We start from the raw sequence: 14,159 nt of genomic DNA on the forward strand, positions 1-14,159 counted from the left end.
TTGCTTCACGTTCTGAGGAGGTTCCCAATTCACAATTGCAGACACCTTCTCAGGATTCACCGCAATGCCCTTGGCAGAGATGATATGACCCAGATAAAGAACCTCATCGAGCCAAAATTCGCACTTGGAGAACTTGGCGTAGAACTTGTGTTCCCTCAACTTATCGAGTACCAAACGCAAGTGCTTGGCATGATCTTCCTTGTTCTTCGAGAAAACCAGAATGTCGTCGAGATAGACCAAAACAAAGTCATTGGTGTAGGCGTTGAAGATGAAGTTCATCATGTGAGAGAAAGTCGGAGGAGCGTTGACGAGGCCAAAAGACATGACAGTGTATTCATATGAACCATAGCTTGTCCTGAAAGCCATCTTGGGAATATCTTGCTCACGGATTCGAATCTGATGATAACCCATACGGAGATCAAGCTTGGAGAATACTTGGGCACCTTTGAGTTGTTCAAACAGCTCGTTGATGTTGGGAAGTGGGTATTTGTTCTTGATGGTCTTCTTGTTCAATGGACGGTAATCAACACAACGTCAGTCCGTTCCATCCTTCTTCTTCACAAAAAGAACACCACAACCCCACGGAGAAGAACTAGGCCGGATGAGACCCATTCTCTCTTGAATATCGATTTGCTTCTTCAGCTCCTTCAACTCTTCAGCTCTGAGCTTGTAAGGACGCTTGCACACTGGTTCCGTGCCAAGCTCAAGATCAATAACGAATTCAACTGGCCTGTGCGGAGGCATTCCTGGAAGCTCTTCTGGAAAGACGTCTTGATATTCGCAAACGACTGGAATTTGCGAGATGGCATCGAGTTCACCCTTCTCATTGAGAGAAAACAGACGGATGGTATCATCACGAGCGGCAAACACAATTACATCCTCAGACGAATGAGTCAATTGAATCTGCCTGGCTGCACAATTAAGCTGAGCCTTGTGCTTAGAAAGCCAATCCATCCCGAGAATAAGATCAATATCCGAGTTACCCAGAACCATTGGAGAAGCCAGAAACTTGAAGTCACCCAACATGATAGAAACATCCGGAACTATTGAAGTAGCCCTCATAGACTTAGCCGGAGAAACCACTCCCATAGGTTTACCCAACATTTGTGAAACGAAGTCATGCTTGGAAACAAATGATCTTGACATGAAACAATGCGATGCACCAGTGTCAAAAAGAACTTTTGCGGGAAAAGAGTTAACTGGAAAGTTACCCATGATGATATCTGATGAGTCCTCTGCCTGAGCTGCATTCAGCAAGTTGACCTTAGCATGCTTGGGGTTATGCTTGACCACAGCTGTACTTGCCGATCTAACAGGAGGAGGAGGAGGGAGGCGCCTCTGATTGAAGCATTTGTTGGCATAGTGACCCTTCTGTTGGCACTTGTTGCACGTGACCTCTGAAAGCGGACGGTGATACGGAGCACTCGATCTTGGAGCTTGAGACGAAGTCTTGTTCTGAAAGCCAAGGTTGGGTGGGTGGGAAGATCCATTGCCACCTTTGCTCTTCTGCTGATACGGCTGACGAAACGGAGGAGGAGGAAGACAATACTTCTGCTGCTGGGCCACTTGAGTAGAGGAAGGAGTAACATCTCTGACTCGCTTCTTGGAAGCATCACACCTCAGTTGAGCAGCCTCTTGCTTCAATGCCATGTTGTAGAACTCATGGTATCTCAAGGGCTCAAAGAGAACAAGAGCGAGCTGGATTTCTTCTCTGAGACCATCCCTGAACTGGTATATCATGCTCTTCTCATCAGGTACGTCCTGCTTGGCAAAGCGGGCGAGCTTCTGAAACAACTTGTTGTAGTCATAGACAGACAAAGAGCCTTGCTTCATGTTGCAGAATTCCTCACGCTTGCTTTCAACCACGCTCTGAGGAATATGATGAGCTCTGAAATCTTGACAGAATTCATCCCAGGTAATTACACGTCCACCTCTGGAATCCTAATACTGCTGGAACCATTCTGCAGCTTGATCTTTGAGTTGGAAGGAAGCGAACTTGACGAAGTCCTCAGGCCTGATGTTACTGCACTCGAAATGCTTGCACAGATCCACGAGCCAATCGTCAGCATCGGTTGCCTCAACACAATTGCTGAAAGTCTTTGGCCCGTTAGCAAGGAACTGGTTGAGTGTAGCAAAGTGATTCTGATTGTTGCCTTGGTTCCCTTGGTTGCCTTGATTGCGCTCTTGGAGAATTTGCATGATCAACTGTGTGTTTGCATTGGTTGCGGCCATCACAGCTTGCCATGCCTCCGGAGGAGGTGGAGGTGGTGGCGGATCAGGATTCGGAGTCGTGCGCGTTGGAGGAGCCATCCTGAAGAGGTTGACCACCGTTAGCACATAGACAGATAAAATGAAGTTGAATCCAACGGAATGAAAATTGCAACATAAAGTCTTCACATCCGAACAAAATGAACGAATGCATTCCTCTTGAAATGGTCACATATCCATAAATTGAGAAGCCACTTAGAATTTAGGTAGAGAAATAAATCAACAAGGTACGGATCAAGAACGAATAATCGGTAAGAAATCCCAATCTCAAACCAACAATCCGTGGAAGAAGAACTAGAGCTACTAGAATTCCCACCTATGAAACTCCCGAACCTTTCCGGTTATGCAATCAGGTGTTGGGGATACAGGGGAAGCATAATATCTCACCCAAATCTAGCAAATCCTACATCCAGCTGTATCCATCCTTCAACACATAACCGAGAAAAACTTCGGAAACCATCTACCTCAACCTTCGAAAAGCATCCGTTATACAAGTTATGGAGATACTCCCGAACTCCCGCCCCAGTACTGGGTGGCGTCGAAGTTATCTCACCAACGAACTGCATAAAAGAGATTTTCGATGTCGGCGTACTAAACTCAGGTATTCCAGAACTGCAACGATAAAATTATGACGACAACACCTCAGAGCTCAACTCTCCGGGACACTTCTACAAAACCCCTGACAGGAGGCACCAAGACAATGTTCTCATCATAAAACCATCGGAACGATTCCAAGATACCCGCGTGATCCTAAAAAAACATTTAGTGAAATTTGAGAAGAGAAGAGTCAAAACTCTACGTCAGGATGCCTTACCAGGGCGATGAGGAGACTGGGAAGTAAAAAAGAATTCCTAAACTCTCCGATATATAATTCCTAAATGACTCAAAAATATTTCTCTAGACACAACTCGGCCGCTAATAACGATCAAGCAATGGGGCTCCTAAAGTCGGGGAAGGCTCTGATACCAACTTATAACACCCTCGATGCGACTATATCTCCCACGTGTCGAGGCACGACTTAGAGGCATAATCGCATTGAAGGCATATGTCGCAAGTTAGGCAATCTTCACAACATCCCATGTAATATAGATAATAAAAGGGGAGATAACATAGTTGGCTTACACTCGCCACGTCAATCAAGTACATAAATAACATTACATCATTCAAACACTCATGGCCCGACTACGGCGCCAAAATAAAAGATAACCCAACATGCGACACGGTCCCGATCACCCCCAACTGGGCACCGCTACTGATCATCAGGAAAGGAAACATAGTAACGTTGAGAGTCTTCGTCGAACTCCCACTTGAGCTCGAGCGCGTCACCTGGAGCGGAATCGTCAGGCCCTGCATCTGGTTTGGAAATAATCTGTGAGCCACAGGGACTCAGCAATCTCGCACCCTCGCGATCAAGACTATTTAAGCTCAAAGGTAAGGCAAGGTAAATATGTGGAGCTGCAGCAAGCGACTAGCAAATATGGTGGCTATCCTGTTCGCAAAAGAGAGCGAGAAGAGGAGGCAAAGCGCGAGCGAGAAACTAGAGGGCAACCTGCGCAAGCATTACTCCAACACCATGTCCACTTCCCGGACTCCGCCGAGAAGAGGCCATCACGGTAACACACTCAGTTGATTCATTTTAATTAAGTTAAGGTTTAAGTTATCTACAACCGGACATTAACAAATTCCCATATGCCCATAACCGCGGGCACGGCTTTCGAAAGTTCAAATCCCTGCAGGGGAGTCCCAACTTAGCCCATAACAAGCTCTCACGGTCAACGAAGGAATAGACCTCCTCCCGAGACATTCCGATCAGACTCGGCATCCCGGTTCTTCAAGACAACTCCGACAATGGTAAAACAAGTCCAGCAACACCACCCACTGTGCCGACAAATCCCGATAGGAGCTGCACATATCTCGTTCTCAGGGCACACCGGATAAGCTAAGAGTACGGGAGCCAACGTAACCCAAGTTGCCAAGGGACGGCCCCACACGGTGCTCTAGGTTGGACCAACGCTCAGAGGAGCACTGGCCCGGAGGTTTAAAATAAGATGACCCTTGAGTCCGCGAAACCCAAGGGAAAAGGCTAGGTGGCAAATGGTAAAACCAAGGTTGGGCATTGCTGGAGGAGTTTTATTCAAGACGGACTGTCAAGGGGTTCCCATTATAACCCAACCGCGTAAGGAACGCAAAATCCGGGAACATAACACCGATATGACGGAAACTAGGGCGGCAAGAGTGGAACAAAACACTAGGCGAGAGGCCGGGCTTTCCACCCTTTACCAAGTATATAGATGCATTAAGATAACCTGGCAATATAATGATATCCCAACAAGTAAATAATGTTCCAACAAGGAACGGTCTCCAATCTTCACCTGCAACTAGCAACGCTATAATAGGGGCTGAGCAAAGCGGTAACATAGCCAATCAACGGTTTGCTAGGACATGGTGGGTTAGAGGTTTGACATGGCAATTTGGGAGGCTTGAAAGCAAGTGGTAGGTATCGTAGCATTGGCATAACAAAAGAGCGAGCAATCTAGCATAGCAAAGATAGTAGTGATTTCGAGGGTATGATCATCTTGCCTGCAAAGTTGTCAGAGTTGACTGGATCCTCGAAAGCAAACTCAACGGGCTCCTCGTTAGCGAACTTGTCTCCCAACTCTACCCAAACAAGACAAACAAGCAAACGAAACACAATCAACCACGTGCAAAGCTCAAACAATATGATGCAAAGATCGACCGGCACTGTAGCGGCGCGCTTCCCGAAGCTCGCCGGCCGGAGTTGGCGTGGAGGAGGCCGGCGACGAGGGGAGGAGGAGGTCGGCGGGGCCGGACGCCGAGGAGGCGGCGGGCGACGGTGGGCGGCGCACGGCGGCCGGGCGGTGAGGCGCGCGGGCGGGCGGCGCGCCAGAGCGGTGGTGCGGCGGCTCGCGCTCGCCGGCACTGAGCAAGGCGGCGGCGGGAGGTAGGAGAAGGGCGGCGGGGCGCGGGCGCCGGTTCGGGCCCTCGGGGTCCGGCTGCGGGCCGGGCGGGCCGCGGCGGTGGGAGGAGGCGGCCGACCACGTGGCGCCTCCTGATTGGCGCGGGCGGCAACGGCGACTTCATCCGGCGGCGGCCGGACGTGTCCGGTGGCGGGGGGGGCGATTTTTAGGGTTTGGACGGGGGAGAGATCCGGATTTTCGGAGGACCTATTTATAGGCCTAGAGGGAGCTAGGAGTGTCCAAATGAGGTGCGTTTTTCGGCCACGCGATCGTGATCGAACGATCTAGATGATGGAGAAGGTTTAGATGGGTTTTGGGCCAAATTGGAGGGGTGTTGGGCTGCAACACACACGAGGCCTTTTTGATCCCTCGGTTAACCGTTGGAGTATCAAATGAAGTCCAAATGGTACAAAACTTGATAGGCGGTCTACCGGTAGTAAACTAAGGCCGCTTGGCAAGTCTCGGTCCAATCCGCAAATGTTTAATCCCCACATATGAAAGAAAGGTAGAAATGACCACCGGAGGAGAACGAAGCGCCGGAATGCAAAACGGACAACGGGGAAAATGCTCGAATGCATGAGATAATCACGTATGCAAATGCAATGCACATGATGACATGATATGAGATGCATGACAACGACAACAACACACGGAGACAAAACCCGAACCCGGAAAAATAAAATAACTTAATGCCGGAAACGGCAAGAGTTGGAGTACAAATTGGGTAAGTTACATCCGGGGTGTTACACAACTCTTAAAGTATGTACCGGTAAACTTATCCGGTTTCAGTGCAGCGGCAAAGCCACTTGCCGAAAATTTCCTACACATAATAGGTTTTTGGATTGTTGAGTAAATAGGCAATTTCTCAATTAAATTAATCCACGAGTAAATCACTAGCATGGCATTGACACAAATAAACGCATACTGATATTTAGTCAAGCTAGCACATACTACGCTAATTGGAGAAAGATGTACGTATAACGCTAGCATGGCCAAAACAGAAAACAGCAGGAGCGGGATAAACGAGTTATACCCTCCAGTAGGTCACGCAGAGGCCGCGGCTTTGGTGGCAGCAGCGGCGTCCTCGGCGGCCTTCTTGTCGGCTTCAGCTTTCTCGGCGGCGGCACGTTCGGCGTCGGTGGACATGGTGATGATAATGGCGACGCGGACGTAGAGGAAGTAGACGATCGGAAGTGAGCAGTCGCGTAATCGCTGCCCTAAAATCTATTCGCCCTCACCCTGTACAGGAACCAGAAGGGCGTGGTTTCAGAGACCTACTCTCCCGTCGAACGTGTACGCGGCGGACGGGATGGAATCACCGGCGGCAGCAGCAGCAGCAAGGGAACGAAGGTGGGCGTGCGCGTGGAGCAGATGTGATATGTTCGTGGCGGCTAGGGTTAGGAGACACCGCATACTTATATAGGCGCAGCCGCGTGGAGAGACGTGGGCTCGACCCACGTCCGAGTCCGTGACAGCCCATGATCCGACGTCTCAGATCGTGACCCAGCTGTCAGAGAACTCTCCGTTAGTGACTGGCAAAAATAAGCGCGTAGGTGTGAGCTCGGCTCGGCTCAATCTCGCGCGTCGTGACGTGGCGAGACGGGCGGCGGAGGAGTATGCGAGGGCCTCTTCTTTTCTCAAGCTCCAATAGCATGTAGAAGAGAAACTCTTATAAAAAGGTACAACTCCTGTTCCACTTTTGAAGTAGGACTAAACTTCGCACTACACCTAGTGCCATATAATCCACATGGGCCCTTAGATATTTTTCAGAAATTGCTATATGGACCTAGAGCCCATCTCAAAGTTGAGCACATGGGCCACGATCGAATTCATTACCGTCCCCAGTTTACGCAGGAGGGTGTTCCTTCAGAGAGAGACCAGCATGCTGGCAGCGGCATCATGAATGCCGAGCTAGCCGCCATGATCCATCCACTCCCCCATTCAACAAACCTGCTGGACGTGCGTGGATCCCATCCTATACATGCAATTCACCTATTCCTTCAGAATTTTTACTCTCCAGCAGTGGCCCATCACTACACCAGCACCGGTCAGTATAACTTTTGCCGGCAGAGCTGAATATGCGAGTGCGAGAGAGGAACGCGAATTCTCCGGGACTAGTTTGGTCCCGCGCTGGGTGAGAAGAAGAGCTGCCGCTGCGCGGTACTGTTTCATTCCGTTCCGGCGTTCCCTGCAGGGGGCGAACGGAAGCGATGTTTTTGTACGCACGCCGCGCAAACGGCCAAGCGGGAGGGGAATTTCCGACCCACATGTGGTGCCCGGTGGGCGAAGGAAGGCAGCGCCACATGCCCAGACCTGGTCCTGGAACGGGTCGTGTGCCACGACGGCCAAGATGCACGCATATGGGAGGGCATGGACCTGCCCATCCGCTAGATTTGGTCTTTGGATGCATGCTCCCCTTCGAAGACTAAATTTCGTGTTTTGACCCTTTTTCGTAACCTATTCGAGATCTAACCCTGGTTCGTAAAAATTTTGAGATCTGACCCTTTTCTTACCGCCAAGGTCCCTGACGGTAGGGTATAACAGCCTACCGCCAAGGCCCCTAGACGGTAGGGTATGACAACCTACCGCCAAGGCCGCTGGCGGTATGGTTGTTTTTTTTCTAAGTATGAAACACAGTGCACGCTCGCACCTACCGCCGGACACCTTGGTGGTAGGGTTGTACAGCCTACCGCCTGCCTGTTTGGCGGTAGGGGTCTTTCTTATCGCCAGGGACCTTAGCGGTAGGCTGTTATACCCTATCGCCAAAGGCCTTGGCGGTAAGAAAGGGTCAAATTTTTACGAACCGGGGTCAGATCTCAAATAGGTTTCAAAAAAAGGTCAAAACACGAAATTTAGCCCCCTTCGGATGGGTACGTACGTGGTTGCCGGTTTGTGAATAGTAGTAGTACTAGATGTCTAAACTTCAGGAAACGTTCCCTCGAAGAAAAAGAAAAACTTCAGGAAACGGAACGTCGGGTACCTAAAAAAGCGCTTTGCATCGTTCACTTTGTTTCTGTCCGTTCGATCCGCATCCAATCGCTCACAACTCGTCTTCTTTCTCTGCAATGGCAGACCTATCAAGCCCCATCCGCTTGCCTCCACCCCTCGCAGACAGCGGGCGCTGTTGCGCACCGCATCGCCGCCCCGCCCTCCTCTCAACCGCCCCCATCGTTGTTGCTGGCCAACGTCCCCGGACATCCTTCTAAGCCCCGCATCACCGGTGAAACCTCGGCTATCTCTTGCACCCGCCCACTCATAAGATAGATAATGGGTTTGTTGCTTCCCCCTAGGATAGCTAATAGACATGTGGCTTCCCCCTAGGATAGATAGTGGGGCTGATTCTTCTCTGACAAGGTCTGGCCTCCCCATCTCGTGTGGTCGGGAAGAAGGAAGGAAGAAGGAAAAAGTGACCGACGAAACAAAAAAAAATTAGGTAGCAAAACCAAAAGGAAACCTGCGCGTTGGTGACCAAATGTACAGTACGTCCTCCTTTCCATCTTAGAGCATCTACAGCCGGATGCCTCAAACCATCTCTCATACGTCCGCGGATGCGCCCGGTCAGTGACCGGACAGGAGAGAAGAAAAAAAAGTGACTCAAGCAGACCCCTCATATCATCCCTATACGTTCGGGCTGTCCGCGAACCCTCATATCCATCTCAAACATGGGTAGGATATGAGGATTCGCGAACGCGTCCGGGCGCGCCCGGTCAGTCTGCCACGTAGGACGCAGCCCCACCCCGGACCACCTTTTCTCTTTCTTTATTCATTCTTTTTATTTCTCTATCTTGATCTTCACCAATCACGTGCAAAGTGACCGGACATATGTGGAAAAAAATAAAAAGTGTGGCTGCGTGAACGAACAAATAGGGGCTCAAAACCAATATGCCCGGTCACTGGCCAGGCATGTTTGCGGACGTTTAAGGGGTCATATTTGCTATGTCCGGTTGTAGATGCTCTTGCTACTACAGTACACCACAAGAACTCCCACAGCCTCTTGATTGGGTAATCAACACATACGCATATACAAAATTCATACGATAGACGTCGTCACATGCATCCTTGTTCTTTGTTCGCAACTGAATGTAACGACCTGGGTCCTCTACATACACACGCAAATGTTCCGGCTCCCTGTGCGGGGATCAATAATCGCCGAGTTCAAAAAGGGAAAAACAGGATCAAGAAGGCGTACGTTAACACCCTCGCAAAAAATAGAAAAACACCTGCCAGGAATCTGACAGTCAACGACTCGATGTACGTTTGGATAGCTGGTACACACAGCAGATATACGGCTCCCAAATAATACAGGTAAGATTGTGTTTCGGTACGTACTACCATCCCATGCATGTGAAATAATACAACGACCAACCAAATAATGCATCGAACGTGTCGATGTACATATGTACGTGTGTATTGTCGCTTATCCGATCAATCATCTGACGCATGTGGTGTGTCACCGGACCGGATACGTGCGCGCTCTCCATGCAGCCCCACTGGTAGAGCGTGGTCGATAGAGGTATATCGCATTCTGTTCTCTCTTTTTTGGTGAAAATTGTTGAGCTAATCTGGTGCATTTCTGCCTACAACTCTCTAGTACACATTGAGGGCAAAATTGATAGAGAGAAAAATGTTAGCGTGCCCTCAGAGAACGGAAGGAACATTGTGATTTTGTGAAGGCAGGAGGTCTACCATGGACCCGTGGCCTTGGGTGATCTACTGTCGTGCAATTTCCAAATGGTTGATGATGCTCCGTTTGTTCACCAAGCAACTGTACCAAAGGCACTCCGGGTTCTGCTGCTCCAAAGCCGCAACCACTTCTCTGGTGCGCCAACTGCAGGAAACGAACTGCCATGTTTCCTGACGCGTGCAGCCCAGTGGTACTGTGGTGGTCACTAGTCGAGCTATGTGACTGAAAAATTACGTTAAACATCGCACGGAAGGAGGGAGACAAGGTTCGCACGGTGGCATGCACCAGCCACCAGTCGTCGTTGGCGCTCGGGCCGCTCGGCACCAGGTGAGCTCGTCCCTCCGTCCTCGGATCTCCAGCACGCGACCTTCCTCCACTCTTTCTTCCTATCCTCCGCGCACTGTTCAAGTCTCGTGCCGCGCAGGCGCGGTGCTTGCCTGCGTTTTTCTTCCTTTGCTTTTAGGGCTTTTCCTTCAACAAAAGTTTTCACCTGCGTACCGTAGCCCCTGGTCGGGCTTGCGATGGAGCTGGCGCGTGCATCCGGGCATGCCTGCCATGCCGCTATGTATATACGTACGTACTTTTTCCGTTTCTAAATATATATCTTTACAGAGATTTCAATATAAACTACGCACGAATGTATATGGACGTATTTTAGGGGGTGAATTCATTTATTTTGCTTTGTATTTAGTTCATATTAAAATCTCAAAAAAGACTTATATTTAAGAAACAGAGAGAATACCTATCTAGTGGATGGATCATCTTGCGGGGCGACTTAGCAGCGGCCTTCATAGCGGCACCGGAGTGGGCACAAGGCGAGTAGTCAGCTTAGGGTAACGGCGGACGGCGATGTGACGCCTGTACATACATGATGTACAGTAACCATGGAGGGCTCTTCCCCTTTTCGTCTTTAATATATGATACACATACTCATACGTATTCGGAAAAAAAACGAGTACCTAGCTAGCTGTGGCAAGCACTCAGTTTTCGACGAGACGGCGAGCACTCGTCAGTTGCCCGGCAGGCAAGGCAGGGAGCCCTTTCTTGCTTGGTTGCGACTTGACGGAGACATGGACGAATTGTTGAGTATATTGTGTATGTGTATATTTGTGTGTAGGGCCCACCTCCTATTTTCTTGTATAGTTGAGGTTGTGGTCTACCTCTGTACTCATATATACGTGCCTGTTGCACCGATCAATACATCGAGATTGCACAGCCCATAACTTGTCCTTCTATATGGTATCTATCGCAGCACGATCCTAATCCTAAAGCCGCCGCCGCCGCGCCTCAACGCGCCGCCGCTACTCCCCGCCGCCGCCACCAGCCGCCGCCGCCACCTAATTCCCGGTCCCCGTCGCCGCTGCTGGCCGCCGCCGCCTCTCCCCACCACCTCGCACGCCGCTGCCGCCGCCTCTTCCCGAGGCCGTCGCCGCCGCTTCTCCCGCTTCCGCCCGCGCCCTCCCTCTCCCGCACCCAACCCTCCCACCCGCGCCGCAACCTTCCCTCCTACCCGTGGGTCCCAAACCCTAACCCTCGCCATGAGCTCCTCCTCGTCCACCGTCTCCAACCCGTTCGCCGGTCCCGATGTCACTCTCGTCCGCGACCTCAACATCTATGAGCGTGTCCCGGTCAAGCTTGATCACACCACCCCGTCCTACTCCGCCTGGAAGCGGTATTTTTCGCTTGTGTTTCGTGAGTACCTCCTGCACAGCCACGTGGACGGCACCGTGGACTCGACGCTCATGATCAACGACAAGGAGTGGATGATCCTCGACGCCACCATCATTCGCTGGTTCTACCTCACCATCTCCAGCGACCTCTACCACACCGTGGTGGATGACGCCCATGCGGTCTGGACCAAGCTCAACGGCCTCTTCACCGACAACCGGCTGCAGCGCAAGGTCCTGCTCTACGGTGAGTTTTACGGGTGCCAGCAACTTGACTCATCCATCGATGATTTTTGCATGAGCCTCAAGAAGCTCGCCGATGAGCTCCGTGATCTCGGGGAAAAGATCGGCGACGAGCTCCTCATCAGCACCCTCTCCGGCGGCCTCAACGAGGACTTCGGGAACGCCGCCTCCAACCTCACCCTCATCCCGGAGCCCACCTTCGCTAAGGTGGTCGCGTACCTCAAGATGGAGGAGCGCCGGATGCGGGTGGCGCGGACTCGCGCGACCCACACCGCCCTCGTCGCCGGCACCCGCGGGGGTTCTGCCCCGCCACCGCCGCGCCCGACACAGCCACAGCCGGCGGCGCCCGCCTTCCCGCCAGGTTTCCCGCCCGCCCCGGCCGCCCCCTTCCCGCCACCCTAACCGGCGGCCAATGGGGGGGTCATCGCGGCGGCCGTCGTGGTGGCCGCAAGCAGGGGGCTCAGGCGCTCAGGGAGGAGCACCCCGCCCACCACAGCAGGCTTCTCAGCCGGCCCCGTGGTACGCCGACCAGAACCCATGGACCGGCGTTGTGCACGCCTACTCCATGCTGGTTCCTCGGGCCCCCGCCCCGGGACTTCTCGGCGCCCGGCCACAGCCACACCAGGCGTTCTACGCCGCGTCGTCGCCCTACGCAGCGCCCTATGGCCAGCAGCCGCAGCTAGGTGGGCCGCAGCCGCCGCTGCCCCTGACGGCCGCGCCGCCTCTCCCGCCGGCACCATGGGACCCGGCCCTTCTGGTGGCTCTCCACAACACTCCTTCCCCATCCAGCTACACCGGCGGCGGCGACTGGTACATGGATAGTGGCGCCACCGCTCACATGGCGGCGTACCCCGGTAACCTCCACACCGCCCATCCTGTCCACACTTCCAACTGCATCACCGTCGGTGACGGATCTTCTCTTCCTATTACTCATATTGGTCATGCATATTTTTCGTCTAACTCCACTTCAATATCCATGCCTAATATTCTAGTTTCTCCTGAACTTATTAAAAATCTTGTTTCTGTTCGTTCTCTTACACGTGAAAATCCGGTTACCGTTGAATTTGACGAATATGGTTTTACTGTTAAGGACGCTCACACGTGGATGGTGCTCCACCGATGTGACAGCCCCGACGAGCTCTACCCGGTTCACTCCGCCACCTCCACCACTTCCGCCGCCCCTGTCGCTCTCGCCACCGGAGTGGATCTTTGGCATGCTCGTTTGGGTCATCCTAATCCTGCCACCCTTCGCCACATACTTCGGAGTTTTTCTTTCACGTGTAATAAGAACGAGGATCACTCGTGTCATGCATGTCGCCTCGGCAAACATGCTCGTCTTCCGTTCAGGGCTTCTTCTTCTGTTGCATCGTACCCGTTTGAGTTAATTCATAGTGATGTTTGGACTTCTCCTGTTGCCAGTAATACGGGCTTTCTTTATTGTCTTGTCATACTTGATGATTTTTCGCATTATGTGTGGACCTTCCCGTTGTGCCGCAAGTCGGATGTTATATCCACTCTCGCCGCGTTCTACTCCTATGTCCTCATGCAGTTTGGTCGTCCCATTCTCGCGTTGCAGACAGACAACGGGAAGGAGTTTGACAACCTGGCTGTTCGTAATTGTGACGCCCCCGATTCAATCGTACACTAATCATGCACGCAAACGTGTACGATCAAGATCAGGGACTCACGAGAAGATATCACAACACAACTCTAAAACATAAAAAAAGTCATACAAGCATCATAATACAAGCCAGGGGCCTCGAGGGCTCGAATACAATTGCTCGATCATAAACGAGTCAGCGGAAGCAACAATATCTGACTACAGACATAAGTTAAACAAGTTTGCCTTAAGAAGGCTAGCACAAACTGGGGATACAGATCGAAAGGAGGCGCATGCCTCCTGCCTGGGATCCTCCTAACTACTCCTGGTCATCGCCAGCGGGCAGCACGTAGTAGTAGGCACCTCCGGTGTAGTAGGAGTCGTCGTCAACGATGGCGTCTGGCTCCTGGACTCCATCGTCTGGTCGCAGCAATCGGGTAAAGAAAGGGGAAAAGGGGAAACATGCAACCGTGAGTACTCATTCAAAGTACTCGCAAGCAAGGAGCTACACTACATATGCATGGATATATGTGTAAAGGGCCATATCGGTGGACTGAACTGCAGAATGCCAGAATAAGAGGGGGATAGCTAATCCTATCGAAGAGTACGCTTCTGGCAGCCTCCGTCTTGCAGCATGTAGAAGAGAGTAGACTGAAGTCCTCCAGGTAGCATCACATAGCATAATCCTACCCGGCGATCCCCTCCTCGTCGCCCTGTTA

General features: G+C 51.7%; 1 protein-coding gene across 1 annotated transcript; it reads left to right on the plus strand.

Annotated features, from left to right (window-relative positions):
- Positions 1 to 11,468: 11,468 nt before the first annotated feature.
- LOC147958853 (uncharacterized) lies at positions 11,469 to 12,242 on the plus strand. The gene has a single exon (XM_087532335.1). The coding sequence runs from the start codon at positions 11,469 to 11,471 to the stop codon at positions 12,240 to 12,242; it is 774 nt and encodes a 257-aa protein (XP_087388461.1).
- The last annotated feature ends 1,917 nt before the right edge of the window (positions 12,243 to 14,159 follow it).

This window comes from Triticum urartu, chromosome 7A (genome assembly GCF_056163025.1).
Source record: "Triticum urartu cultivar PI428250 chromosome 7A, HENAU_Tu73, whole genome shotgun sequence".
Lineage (NCBI taxonomy): Eukaryota > Viridiplantae > Streptophyta > Magnoliopsida > Poales > Poaceae > Triticum > Triticum urartu.

Bases quoted from the DNA above. Each gene is read 5' to 3' on its own strand.
- LOC147958853 (XM_087532335.1), top strand. From the start codon at position 11,469: ATGAGCTCCTCCTCGTCCACCGTCTCCAACCCGTTCGCCGGTCCCGAT.